General features: G+C 48.4%; 2 protein-coding genes across 5 annotated transcripts in view; one reads left to right on the top strand and one right to left on the bottom strand.

The window, feature by feature from the left end:
• The window catches only part of LOC137532547 (histone-lysine N-methyltransferase PRDM9-like), a 222808-nt gene extending 222573 nt beyond the window's left edge, over positions 1-235 (bottom strand). Inside the window, exon 1 of the mRNA XM_068253168.1 lies at positions 17-235. The gene's annotated coding sequence lies outside the window, so the exon portion shown is untranslated. The remainder of the gene's footprint in view (positions 1-16) is intronic.
• The window catches only part of LOC137532548 (putative uncharacterized protein DDB_G0292636), a 147039-nt gene continuing 132219 nt past the window's right edge, over positions 95-14914 (top strand). For 2 of the 4 annotated variants that reach the window (XM_068253174.1, XM_068253173.1), the window contains exon 1: positions 95-321. In XM_068253174.1, the coding sequence (XP_068109275.1) occupies positions 208-321 (114 nt within the window). In that variant the 5' untranslated portion in view covers positions 95-207. The remainder of the gene's footprint in view (positions 322-14914) is intronic. The other 2 variants (XM_068253176.1, XM_068253172.1) reach the window with 2 other exon arrangements.

Raw genomic sequence — 14914 nt, 5'->3', positions numbered from 1 at the left:
AAAAGGCTAAGCTCACGTGCAGCTGCATTGGTCTAATGTGGTCACGTGTTGCTGCATGTGCCGTCCTCAGCGGTGATGCGCGTGTCATGTGCGTCACAATAAATGCTCCGCTTCCGAATCTCCCTGGAGACCACTTCCTATCAGCGGCTAGCAGAGCACAGATGACAGCTAGCCTAACCCACAGTCCTGAACATCGACTCCAGAAACATGAAGTGTGAGAGAACGGCCATCCCATCAGTAAGTGCACCGGAGCTCCCCCATGTGGCTGGTAGTAGGAACTGCCGTGCTGAGGCTGGATCGCTGCAGCTGAAGCAGATTGCTGTGAGTAGAAATGATTGTTTACAGTGTAAACACTTAGGGCTAGTTCACACTTGTGCGCTTTTCAGCGCTTTGCTGATAGCCATAGATCAGCAAAGTGCTGTTGCCTGTCGCTAATGTATTCCTATGGGAGCGTTCTCACTGCACGGTTTGCGATTTGTATAAATTGCAAATGTGCATGCAGCGCTTTGGGGGCAATTGCGATGAGATTCTTGTTCTCTCGAATAGGAATCACAATGCAATTTGTGGCGCAAAATTGCGATTCACATTTTGCGTTAATTTTGTGAACTAGTCCTCACAATTGCTCTTTTGAATTGTGCGTTTGCAGCAATTTGCGTTGTTGTTCTTGTTTGACAGAACGAGTATCATATCGCAATCGCTCTCAAAGCGCTGCATGCAGCAAGTTCCGATTTATGCAAATCACACACGCTGCAATGAGAATGATCCCATATGGTTATGCTAGCAACAGTGCTTTGCTGATCACCGTCACTCAGCAAAGAGCTGAAAAGCGCCCAAGTGTGAATCAGCCCTCATACATACAGTATATGTAAAAAAGGCACTTTACCTAACACTAAACCTCCCCCGACCTACTCCCAACATGCCACCCATTCCCTTATGTATAACAGTAAACAATTACTAGACACGGGCGTCTGCACATCAGGCAAATTGGGGCATCTGACCCCCCCCCCCGTCTACCCGCTGCCCCCCCCCCCGGCAGTCCCCACTGACCCCCGGCCATCCCTCTGCCAGGTAGCCCAGCGTCAGACCTCCGATCAGCCGGCAACCACTAGTGCGGGCGCTAGGACCTAGCAGACACGCACTGATATGCGGAAGTGACATCACTTCCGCATATGCAGCGTGGTGTTCACGAGTACCGTGCGCCCTCTTTCACTGGCTGACTGGTCGCCGGCTGATTCTGAGGTCTGACTCTGGCTGTCAAGGTGAGGTGGGCGCCTGTCACTACCTAACTGGGGGTCCCTGTCACTACCTAACCTGGGGGGGCGCCTGTCACTACCTAACCTGGGGTGCTCCTGTCACTACCTAACCTGGGGGGGCGCCTGTCACTACCTAACCTGGGGTGCTCCTGTCACTAACTTAACTGGTGGTCCCTGTCACTACCTAACCTGGGGGGTCCTGTCACTACCTAAACTGGGGGCGCCTGTCACTACCTAAACTGGGGGTCCCTGTCACTACCTAACTGGGGGTCCCTGTCACTACCTAACCTGGGGGGGGCGCCTGTCACTACCTAACCTGGGGTGCTCCTGTCACTAACTGAACTGGTGGTCCCTGTCACTACCTAACCTGGGGGGGTCCTGTCACTACCTAAACTGGGGGCGCCTGTCACTACCTAAACTGGGGGTCCCTGTCACTACCTAACTGGGGGTCCCTGTCACTACCTAACTGGGTGGCGCCGTCACTACCTAACCTGGGGGGCTACTGTCACTACCTAAAGTGAGGGCCCCTGTCACTACCTAACCTGGGGGGCTCCTGTCACTACATACAGAGGGGGGTCCCTGTCACTACATTTACAGGGGGTCCCTACTACCTGTACTGGGGGGCATCTGTCACTACATACACTGGGGAGCTCCTGTCACTACCTAAACTGGGGGATACCTGTCACTAACTAAACTGGGGGGCTCCTGTCTCTGTCTAAACGGGGGGTACCTGTCACTACCTGAACTGGGGGGCACCTGTCACTTCCTGAACTGGGGGCACCTGTCACTACCTAAACTGGGGGGCCCTGTCACTACCTAAACTAGGGGCTCCTGTCACTACATACACTGAGGGGTCCCTGTTACTTCCTGAACTGGGGAGCACCTGTCACTACATACACTGGGGGGACGCTGTGGGGCAGAGAAAAGGAGCGGGAGGACACCGGGAGCCCGATCTGGTGTATTATCTTACATTTGATTGATAGATGTAAAAGAAAAATCGTATATACTCACAAAGCCGGGTTGCGCATACGGCCTTCAAGAAAGATACCACCTGCCTAGGGGGAAGGAACACGAATATAGGGGGTAGAAGGCTCCCTCGGGGTACTCGAATATATACCAATTAAAAATAAATTAGTTAGTTCTAGATATCACCAGCAAGGTGTGTGTGTGTGCGTGCGTGTGTATATATATAAAAATAGAAGGTAACTTTTAAAGGTTAAAATTTATTTTCAATTGGTAAACTAACCAATATTCGAGTACCCCGAAGGGCGCCTCCTACCCCCTATATACATACACTGGGGGGCTCCTGTCACTACCTAAACTGGGGGTACCTGTCACTAACTGAACTGGGGGCTCCTGTCACTATATACACTGGGGGGTCCCTGTCACTACCTAAACTGGGGGTACCTGTCACTAACTGAACTGGGGGCTCCTGTCACTACTTGAACTGGGGGGCACCTGTCACTCCTGTCACTACATACACTGGGGGGTCCCTGTCACTACCTAAACTAAGCCCCTTAGTTTAGGTAGTGACAGGGACCCCCCAGTGTATGTAGTGACAGGAGTGACAGGTGCCCCCCAGTTCAAGTAGTGACAGTGTCAGTCAATGGAGTTGCTATTGGCAGCCTTAGTGGGGGTCAGTGGTCAAAGCTTCATGTGCCTCCAGACAACAAGCAATAAGTTTAGCCAATACAGTAGACAAGTAGAATCCGGGCACCAATGAACTGCAAATTCCATGTTTATTTCATCCCACACACAGACAGATACGAGTGCATAGGGCTGGTCTAACAGCGGTTTCACAAGCAAACACGCTTGCTTCCTCTCTGAGCAAGCAAGTGTGTTTGCTTGTGAAACAGCTGTTAGACCAGCCCTATGCACTCGTATCTGTCTGTGTGTGGGATGAAATTAACGTGGAATTTGCAGTTCATTGGTGCCCGGATTCTACTTGTCTACTGTATTGGCTAAACTGGGGGGCACCTGTCACTTCCTGAACTGGGGGGTACCTGTCACTTCCTGAACTGGGGGGGCTCCTGTCACTTCCTGAACTGGGGGGGCTCCTGTCACTATCAAAACTAAGGGGCCCTGTCACTACCTGAACGGGGGGGCACCTGCCACTACATACACTGGGGGGCTCCTGTCACTAGCTAAACTGGGGGGCTCCAGTCACTACCTAAACTGGGGGGCCCTGTCACTACCTAAACTGGGGGGCTCCTGGCGCTACCTTAACTAGGGGGCACCTGTAACTACCTAAACTATCCAGGCCAGCCAGCCCAGCATCACCACCAGCCAACCAGCCCAGAATCACTGTCAAAAAGGCCACAGCATCACCACCAGTCAGGCCAGCATTTACTTCAACCAGCCAAGCACAGCCCAGCATCACCACCAGCCAGGTCACAGCATCACCGCCAGCCAGGTCACAGCATCACCGCCAGCCAGGTCACAGCATCACCGCCAGCCCGGCCACAGCATCACCGCCAGCCCGGCCACAGCATCACCGCCAGCCCGGCCACAGCATCACCGCCAGCCCGGCCACAGCATCACTGCCAGCCAGCCAGGCCACAGCATCACTGCCAGGCCTTTCAGCCCACACATCATCCCCAATCCATGCAAAAACAGTATTGCCAAGCACAGCAGCCAGTAGAGGAGAATTTAGAAGCCAGGTGAGAGGTGTCTACCATATTAAGGGGGTATTCTGCCTATTTATGTGAAATGCTGTCTATTTATGTGCTTCATGACTGCTGAATTTGTCTTGTTGGGGGCCTCATGATTGCTGAATTTGTCTTGTTGGGGGCCTCAAGATTGCTGAATTTGTCTTGTTGGGGGCCTCAAGATTGCTGAATTTGTCTTGTTGGGGGCCTCATGATTGCTGAATTTGTCTTGTTGGTGGCCTCATGATTGCTGAATTTGTCTTGTTGGGGGCCTCATGATTGCTGAATTTGTCATGTTGGGGGCATCATGATTGCTGAATTTGTCATGTTGGGGGCCTCATGATAGCTGAGGTTGTCTTGTTGGGGGCCTCATGATTGCTGAATTTGTCTTGATGGGGGTCACATGATTGCTAACTGCGAGACTATGGGAAAAGCTGAATCATCATCATATGAGACAACAGCATTAAACCGACTTTTGTAGCTTTTTAAAACTGAAAATAAAACTGCGAGGTTCTAAAAAAAATGAATACATTTTTCAGGAATAGGATGGATGAAATTGTTTATCTTCACAATTTATTTTCAACTTGAATTTTCCATAATGTTCATGTATGAGCTAAAACGTTTGTATTTAGTTTAAATTTCTGTTGGCACTTTGCGATAGATAAGTGACTTTTGGGTTTCAGTTTGGGCACTCGGCCTCCAAAAGGTTCACCACCACTGTCCTAATCTAATGTCCCACCATTGCTAGGTTCATGTAAATTTGTCTCCACCCGTGACCACACCCACATTCTGGTCCATGACCACACCCATCTTTCGGCGCGGTGTGCTACGCGCGCTGCACAACATGACCCTGATTTTCTTCTCCCATACCCCCCCCCCACCCCACCCCTGGAAAAATTTCTGCGGACACCCATGTTACTAGATATGGGTTTTGGCTACATAATAGCCCAAATGACCTGCTTCTGTAACTAGCTACTAAAGTACACCTGTGACATTAAGCAAAAATGTACCTTGGGAGGGGGAAGCCTCTGGATCCTAATGAAGCTTCCTCCGTCCTCCTCAGTCAGCCCCATCCAGCACTGGCACCCTTGCAGCAACAGTGACAATATGTACATTCACCACTGCGATCAGATGCACTAGCGGCTTTCCACTCAGGCTCCAGCGGAAATAGCTGAACCCGATTGGGTCCGCTCTACTGGACAGTCAGCTCGCCTGCACAGTATAGCGGACAAAATCGAGCTTAGCTGTTCCCGCCGGAGCCCAAAGGGGAAACTGCTACTGCGCCTGCACACGCCATCCGACAATCAGTTTTGGGGGTGCCAGTGCAGGATCGCCTCTGCTGAGGAGGACCGGGAGACTCTTTAGTACCCAGAGACTTCTCCCTCCCAAGGTAACTACCCCCCAGGGGCACTTTTCCCCCTTCAGAATCACTTTCAGGCCTCTTTTCCAAGGATGACTGCACTGCTTGTTTGTCGGGCAGCTCAGCATCTTGACTGATCTTGTGCCGCGCTTGACTGCGATTTGGGTGCAGTTGAAATGCAGCAGAATGACATTGTTTATTACAACACGCATATCAGCTGTTCACAGGCAGTGGTGTTACCAGGTGAAGAAAAACTGCCAGGCTCAGACACAACAACATGGGGGGCAGCTAGGCCACGCCCCATGCTGAGCGCTAGAAAGCGGCCAGACAGAAGCTCATGGAAAAGACGCATTTGTATTAATTAACCTGTCACTCCTCAGATCCATGGTGTGGGCAATTTATTTTAGCAATGGGTATACATTACATGCATTCCCCCATACCCTCATACCATGTGACTTTGGGGTACGCACGTAAAGTCTTACGCACGAGAAGTAGAGACTAATGGATTGCATATATTAAACTATGCGCACATAATTTTGCTTAAAACACTTCCAAAGCGAAATATATCATCTATTTTTTTACTTACCTGGTGCTTCTTCCAGCCCCTCACAGCTGTCTTAGTCCCTCGCCGCAGCCCCGGTCCTCTTCGGTGGATAAAAATAGAATATATATTTTGCCTCGGAAGTCCTTTAACGCAGTTTATGGCACACAGTGTAGTTTTATAAAATATTTAAAGAAAAATGTGAAGAGAAAAAAAGCCCTCCGTGGCATACTTATCTCAGGAGGGGGAAGCCTCTGGATCCTAATGAGGCTCCCCCTGTCCTCCGTCCCGGCAATCCAGCGCTAGAAGGCCCTAAACACCATGAAGGTAACTATATATCTACCACGAGCCAGAGCAGGAGCAGTAGCGGCTTTCCGATCGGGATCAGGCGGAAATAGCTGAGCCCCATCAGGTCCACTCTATAGCTGAGCCCCATCAGGTCCGCTCTATAGCTGAGCCCCATCAGGTCCGCTCTATAACTGAGCCCCATCAGGTCCGCTCTATAGCTGAGCCCCATCAGGTCCGCTGTACTGCACAGTTGAGTCGCCTACGCAGTAGATCAGACCCGATTGGGATCGGCTGTTTCTGCCTGAGGCCGATCGGAAAGCTACTACTGCACCTGCGTCACAGCCAACATCCTTGTTGTCTGTGGTTTCAGGGGCTTCCAGCGCTGGATAGCCGAGATGGAGGAACCATTAGGATCCAGAGGCTTCTCCCTCCCGGGTAAGTATCCCCCAGAGGGTTTTTTTTTCTTTCAGAGTCTCTTTAAATATTAGCTGGGCTTGAAATTTCTGCTTGCAATTTTGTATAAATGCCATTTTTAAGGCTACTGTCACATTAGGACGTTGCGGTTTGATGCGACGTTAAAGTCGCACCGCAAATTAACAATGCAACGTGGCCAAAAGGTCGTAACGCAGCGTCACCAACGTATACAGCATATACAGTAGAAAATACAGGCAATGAAAAGTATGTCACCAAGTCATTACTGAGCATGTGCAAACAGTCTAACGCAGCTAAGAACGTGTATAACGCACAGCATGCAGTACTTTTACTTAACGTGCAGCTACGCAACGTGTGCACTGTGAACAGGGCATTGATTTTTCATTGCTGTGAGTTATTCTGCGTTACGTCTTGTTTTAACGTGCGACTTTAAAGTCTGAATCTTGTTTTAGCCACGTCACCCCCGACCATAAGCATATTAAAGCCCCCCCCCTTCCCCGCGGCAGGCGTATACGACAGTGGATGCTTAGCTCATGAAAATGGATGTTTATAAAACGTTGTAGTTGATCTAATTAATGTAAAAATAGGATGTTTTAAGGCAGGGAACACACTTGTCTTTCAGTTTTCTGTGCGCGTTTTCCTGCATTCTTTTTCTGCACACCAAGTGTGTTTCTATGCAGGAAAACGCTCACGTTTTTTCACAGCAGCTGATGTAATTGATAGAGAAAACTGACAAAATGTGCAGAATCAGGATGCAGAATGTCAGTTTTTTTTTCTGCACGCGAACAACATATTAAGTGGACTAGCCCATTGATTAACATGGGTTCTCAGTTTTTCTGTGCAAAAAACGCGCACGAAAACAGTCAAGTGTGTTCCCTGCCTAAAACATCCATTTCAGCAAGTGGTTTTAAATACACATTTCGCTGTTTCCTTTAGGCTGCTATCACAGTGGGACGTTACAGGCGCACGTTAGAGCAGCCTGTAACGCAGCCCAACTCACAGCAATGATAAATGAATGGGCTGTTCACAGTGCCCACGTTGCGTTGGAGTATAACGCAGCACGGTAAATGAAAGTGCAGCATGCTGTGCGTTATACTCGTATGTGGCTGCGTTCGGATGTTTGCACATGCTCAGTATTGTTTTTTTTTTATTTGCCGCATACGTCGTTTTCGTTCGATAGTATACGTCAAAACAACACGGACGCATCAAGAAACGCATAACGCGGCTCTATATATCGTCCAACTTCAATACTAACATGCGTTGCGTTAGGGGCACGTTATGCGACCTTAACGTCGCATCTAACGCAACGTCTTAGTGTGAAAGAGCCCTTAAACTAGTGCAGCATTTCACCATTACTGAATGTCATTGAAAAAATTATTTAAATCTCAGCACCATGGAAAATGCTGGCACTATATAAATCCAAACAATAGTACTACTAATAATAATAATAATAATATGCTTTTCTAATTTTTACCTTTCCTTTATTTACCCCTAGTGTATTACTGCATTTACCTGTTTTTTTTTTGTTTTGGTTTTTTGGTGTGAATATACACTTTAATTTTAATAAATTTGCTATTTATATCGTTACTGTATATACATCGGAAATTGAAAATAGCAAATAGTATTGAGGTTCTCAACGTGTGGTACGCGTACCCCAGGGGGTACTTCTGATGGTTCCAGGGGGTACTCGGGCTTGATGTACTTAACCAAGAATAACAAATTTAGAGTTTTAGAAAATGATAAATCTTATTTTAAACAACCCCAAATTAGTATTTTAGCTAATTAAAAGCAATAGTAAAGGCTTGGAAATGGTTTAGAACCAATTATAATGTTCTACGATCAATATATATTTGTCAAGGGGTACTTGTGGCAATGTTTACTATGGTAGGGGGTACTTTGGTGAGTACAGGGTTTTAAAAGGGGTACACACCGATAAAATGTTGAGAAACAAGACAATGCTCAGCCTTTGGGAGTGTAAAGCTACGTACACACATGCGACAACGATCGTTCGTTGTGAACGACAAACAAACTTTTAATTGACCAAAGAACGACCTAAGTAAATTTCGTTTTTAAAAGCGTGTAACGATCTGATCGTTAGAACGAACGTTAAATCACGTAAAGCAACTATTGCGCTTGCGCATAAAAATGAAAAGTTCCATGGAGAAATAGCAAAATGCGCATGTCAGGCCTAGTACGAACGACCGTTTCCAACGATGTACTACTTTTGCAAACGATCGTCGTTGGAAAAAATCCGCCAAGCTAGATCGTTCATTTTTAACAATCTAGCTCGTCCGTCGTTAGACTTAATGGTCGTTGGCTGCTTTTTTTTAAACGATCGGCGTTTGAAATGATCGGGGAACGATTGTTTCAAACGACTATAGTCGCATGTGTGTACGCACCTTAAGGTACCTTGTTCGCTGTATTTGGGACGGTCAGTAAGATGGAAATTAAAATAAATTGATGCACGATTATGCAACTATTGTATGCAAATGTATGCATCTTGAAAATGGACCAATCACATTCCACCCGGGCTGGATTCAATTGGTTCATTTTCAAGCTGGATAACGTTGCATACAAAACTTGCATGATCCTGCATCTCACTGATCATTCCTATGCTACATGTGTTACATTTCTTAATTTTTGGAATGTGTAATGCATGCTAAAATAAGGAGGATAAAATATACATAACAAATGGGAAATGTAAGTTTAAATGTAGCATACATCATATCCAATATCTCTATTTGTTGAGTTCTTCTAAAGGAAACCTGAGATGAAATTAAGTAAAGCATTCATTTAGTCTTACCTGGAGCTTCTTTCAGCCCCTTTAGGCTATTGGCTCCCTCGCTGTCCTCCCGGGCTGCTCCGATCCTCCACTGGCTGCCCTGTTTATCCCTCCAGTCGGCTCAGTAATGCTGTACTGCACATGCACGGCCCAGCCACGTGTGCACCCCCATCACACACCCGTCACTGGGAGTGTTCTGCACCTGCACAGCACTACTACTACTTCTTCAGACGTCATGAGTGCGATGGGGTCACACGCATGGCCGAGCTGCACATATGCTGTACAGCACGACTGAGCCAACTGGAGGGATAAATGGGGCGGCCAGCGGAGGATCGGAGCAGCCCGGGAGGATGACGAGGGAGCCATCTGCCTAAAAGGGGCTTAAGGAAGCCTCAGGTTTATTCAATCTCGGGTACACTTTGAGGGCTTGTACACACTGCAGGCGTTTTCGGCTCTTTTTTGCCTGCGTGCTTGCTTTAAAAACTCCCCTCTTACCGCGTGGACAATGAATGTTTATGAGAAGGTTCGTATCAGTGCAGGTCGTGAGCTGTGCGGTGCCATTTTAAGGTGATTCTGCCTCAATGGAAAGTATAGGAGAAACGCAAAACGCTCATAAAATTGCTTTGTGTAGCGATTGCGTTCACGTTTTTAAGAATATATACATTGTATTTATTCTTTTCCGAGTCAAAGAGTTCACTTCCTGACTTGCGTCAGGGAGTGATTACAAAACTGCTCTGAAAACGCTTAGAAAACCGCTAAGCACAAAAACAAATTGCCCACCCAAGCGCCGGTAATCGGGAAAAAGACGCCTCAAAAACTGCCCAACGAGGACGGACACGCGAGCCGAACGCAATGTGAACAAGGCCTAAAGATGCCTTACAAGGGCATGATAGAAATATGGCAGATTCCATTGCGGACCTGCTCATATGTACAAGCATTGTGTCTGTCACCCTAATCCTTGCTTCACTTGTGATTCCCGGCCATAAATCAGGCTTTCTGCTCCCAATATATTGCTAGTGATGGAAGAATGAGAGCCCCGGAACTTACATCTTTCAAAACAAGCCAATAGTGTCCGTTGCAAAGTTTCTATAATGACAGGTTCTGTTTTATTCTGCTTTGTTCTTAACTGTTTTTCTTTTACTTGTGTGCTATTGATTATGGATTTAATGAAGATTGTACAGTGCTGAAAACATAATCCCTTTATTTTCCCTCTTTTTTGTAATACTATTGCACTATATAAATCATAATTAATGATAAATCATAATGTTGGATACACTATTAACTATATTATGTATGGATATACTGTTTCATGTTATCTGAGTTTGGTAATGCGGCTCCCTAATTGCTATTTGGATGATGCTGCTGCCTAAATTATATGGGGAACATTGCTGCTTAATTATGGTATTTGGAGGACATGCTGGCTGTCACTTGGAGGACATGCTGTCTGTCACTTGGAGGACATGGCTGCCTATTATTTGGGGACATGACTGCCTGTCATTCTGGGGACATGACTGCCTGTTATTTGGAGGGCATGTTGCTTGTTATTTAAAGGAAACCAAGGTGAAAATGAGATGAAAGGAACGTTAAGGCTGCTTTCACAGTAAGACGTTACAGGCTCACGTTAGTGCAGCCTGTAACGCAGCCCACCGCACAGCAATGAAAAATCAATGGGCTGTTCACGGTGCCCACGTTGCGTTACATTGTAACGCAGCACGTTTAAAGAAAGTGCTGCATGCTATACGTTATACGCGGCTAAGCCGCGTTAGACTGTTTGCACATGCTCAGTAATGTTGGAGTAGGAGGTCTCTCCTCCTCCTCTGTGGCCAGCCGCATGGCTAATTAATATTCACAGCACTTAGTGACGTGCAGTGTTTACTTCCTGGAGCAGCCGCTCTGTGCGGCGATTGGCCGTCGGGACCACGTGATGTGGATCACGTGGTCTCCGCATCCCATAGCATAAAAAAGGCGCACCAAGAGCTGCATAACGCGGCTCTTGGTTGCGTCTTCCTACAACACCACTAGGCGTTGCGTTAGGGGCACGTTATGCGACCTATAACGTCCCCTAAACCGCAAAGTCTTGGTGGGAAAGAGGCCTAAATGTTATATTTTCTCATATACTGACACAGTCTTTCAGTGTCCCAGAAGCTAAAATATATAAACTATTGACCTTTTTAATTCTACCACCTGCTCTCAGGAATGGTTATATGCCAGGAAAGTGTTTTATGGCTGTAATTCCTTATTAGTGAGGGTTACACTACAGTCTGACTTAGTCCCAACTCCTAAATGATAACTCTTTTAGGCAAAGAAAGAAAGGGACACAGCCTAGTTATCTGTATGCTTAGCACTGTACATACACATGTCTATCTCATGTGTACCTTGCTCACATAGGGCACGATTCACAAAGCGGTGCTAACCCAGTTAGAGACTTTAGGCGTGATAACCATTGCACCACGCTGGTGAAAAGCCAGTTTAGGCACGATAAGTTTAGGCGTGATAAGTTTAGATTGCACGCGAAGTCCCGCACGCAAAGCAGCGCCATTAAACTCTGTTGCAAAGTGCACCAGACTTTGCTAGCGCAAAACTTTTGATCAGCTGTGCACTGCGGTGCTAACCCAGTTGGTGCTATAGTTATCACGCCTAAACTTATCACACCTAAACTTATCACACCTAAACTTATCACACCTAAACTTATCACGCCTAAACTGAGTTTAGGTGTGATAAAGGGCTTTTCACCAGGGCGCTAACTGGCGCTAACTGCACCACTTTGTGAATCAAGCCCATAGTGCACGGCAATATTTGCATGTACCATGAGTTACACGATTACCCTGACCTGTGGTACTCGAGTAGTGCGACCGTTGCTACGGTAATGCACATGACTAAGGAGCGTTACCGTTAGAAGCGCGTGTTACCTGCAAGTACCGCGAGTTACACAATTCATGTAACCCACGGTACTCGAGTAGCGCAACTGTTGCTGCATATAACTAAGAAGCGTTACCGCCAGGGCCGGTGCTTCCATAGAGGTAAAGGGGGCAATTGCCCCAGGGCCCCAGACCCTGTGGGGGCCCCCTAGGTGCCCCTCCAGCTATGGTAACCCATGACAGTGGCTGGAAGGGAGGGTCGACAGGGCCCCCAAGTTACTTTTAGCCAGGGCCCTATTGTTGCTAGAACCGGCCCTGGTTACCGTTAGTTACGTGCATGACAGTGGCAACAGTCACGCTACTTGAGTAACTCGCGGTACTTGCAGGCAGAAGTTAGGGTAATATTGTCGTGTGCTATGTGAGCAAAGTAACATTACCGCTATTTAGAGACTTAACCCCCACATCACGTGTCACCTCGAGTATCCTTTAAGGGACATAGCTGCCTGTTATCTGCGGGACATGGCTGCCTGTTATCTGCGGGACATGGCTGCCTGTTATCTGTTGGACATGGCTGCCTGTTATCTGTGGGACATGGCTGCCTGTTATCTGTGGGACATGGCTGCCTGTTATCTGTGGGACATGGCTGCCTGTTATCTGTGGGACATGGCTGCCTGTTATCTGTTGGACATGGCTGCCTGTTATCTGTGGGACATGGCTGCCTGTTATTTGTTGGACTTGGCTGCCTGTTATTAGGGGACATGGCTGCCTGCTATTTGAGGGACATGGCTGCCTGCTATTTGGGGGACATGGCTGCCTGCTATTTGGGGGTCACGCCTGCCAGCTATTTGGGGGACATGCCTGCCAGCTATTTGGGGGACATGGCTGCTTGCTATTTGGGGGACATGGCTGCCTGCTATTTGTGGGACACGGCTGCCTGCTATTTGTGGGACACAGCTGCCTGCTATTTGTGGGACACGGCTGCCTGCTATTTGTGGGACACGGCTGCCTGCTATTTGTGGGACACGGCTGCCTGCTATTTGTGGGACACGGCTGCCTGCTATTTGTGGGACATGGCTGCCTGCTATTTGTGGGACACGGCTGCCTGCTATTTGTGGGACATGGCTGCCTGTTATTTGTTGGACATGGCTGCCTGTTATTTGTTGGACATGGCTGCCTGTTATTTTTTGGACATGGCTGCCTGTTATTTGGGGAACATGGCTGCCTGTTATTTGGGGGACATGGCTCAGTGTTCTCCCCAGGCTCTTTTAGCCGGGTGCTTCACTAGAGTGACCAGACGTCCCGGATTGCCCGGGACGCGTCCCGGATTCGGGGTCCGCTGTCCCAGGCTGCCTGTTATTTGGGGGACATGGCTGCCTGTTATTTGTGGGACATGGCTGCCTGTTATTTTTGGGACATGGCTGCCTGTTATTTGTTGGACATGGCTGCCTGTTATTTGTTGGACATGGCTGCCTGTTATTTGTTGGACATGGCTGCCTGTTATTTGTTGGACATGGCTGCCTGTTATTTGTTGGACATGGCTGCCTGTTATTTGGGGGACATGGCTGCCTGCTATTTGGGGGACATGGCTGCCTGCTATTTGGGGGACATGGCTCAGTGTTCTCCCCAGGCTCTTTTACCCGGGTGCTGCCTTCACCCGGCTTGGTTTGGTGACCACCCGGCTATCATCGGCTCACCTCCTCCTCTACTGTAAGCAGAGTTGTGCAGAGAAGCACTGGCCCTGCATTCTCATCTCGCCCACCCGGCTACTTTTCATGTCATTCAGCTACTATTTCATGCCACCCAGCTGGAAAATTTTTTGGGAGGAGAACACTGTGGCTGCCTGTTATTTTGGGGACATGGCTGCCTGTTATTTGTGGGCAGAGGTGTCCCAACCACCAGGCAAGGCCAAACCGTGGCCTGGAGCGCCAGGTGGGGGAGGGGTGCTGCTGCGGGGGGGAGGGAGCGCCAGACTGTGCAACCCCTGTGGTGAACTGGCTGTGCCAGTTCATTCCCGCAGCCCACAGCTCACTGCTCCAGCCTGCATAGTCTTCCGGCAGGCAGAGCAGGGCTACGGGAAGATGGCGTCCGAATCCCTGTACTGGAGACTATTTGTGTCTCCAGTACAGGGCTTCGGGCGCCATCTTCCTGTAGCCCTGCATCACACACCCGTCACTGGGAGTGTTCTGCACCTGCACAGCACTACTACTACTTCTTCAGACGTCATGAGTGCGATGGGGTCACACGCATGGCCGAGCTGCACATATGCTGTACAGCACGACTGAGCCAACTGGAGGGATAAATGGGGCGGCCAGCGGAGGATCGGAGCAGCCCGGGAGGATGACGAGGGAGCCATCTGCCTAAAAGGGGCTTAAGGAAGCCTCAGGTTTATTCAATCTCGGGTACACTTTGAGGGCTTGTACACACTGCAGGCGTTTTCGGCTCTTTTTTGCCTGCGTGCTTGCTTTAAAAACTCCCCTCTTACCGCGTGGACAATGAATGTTTATGAGAAGGTTCGTATCAGTGCAGGTCGTGAGCTGTGCGGTGCCATTTTAAGGTGATTCTGCCTCAATGGAAAGTATAGGAGAAACGCAAAACGCTCATAAAATTGCTTTGTGTAGCGATTGCGTTCACGTTTTTAAGAATATATACATTGTATTTATTCTTTTCCGAGTCAAAGAGTTCACTTCCTGACTTGCGTCAGGGAGTGATTACAAAACTGCTCTGAAAACGCTTAGAAAACCGCTAAGCACAA

This window comes from Hyperolius riggenbachi, chromosome 9 (assembly GCF_040937935.1).
Source record: "Hyperolius riggenbachi isolate aHypRig1 chromosome 9, aHypRig1.pri, whole genome shotgun sequence".
In the NCBI taxonomy this organism is placed as follows: Eukaryota; Metazoa; Chordata; class Amphibia; order Anura; family Hyperoliidae; genus Hyperolius; species Hyperolius riggenbachi.
The sequence above is the reverse complement of the archived record's forward strand: the minus strand, read 5'-3'. Positions and strand labels throughout refer to the sequence as shown.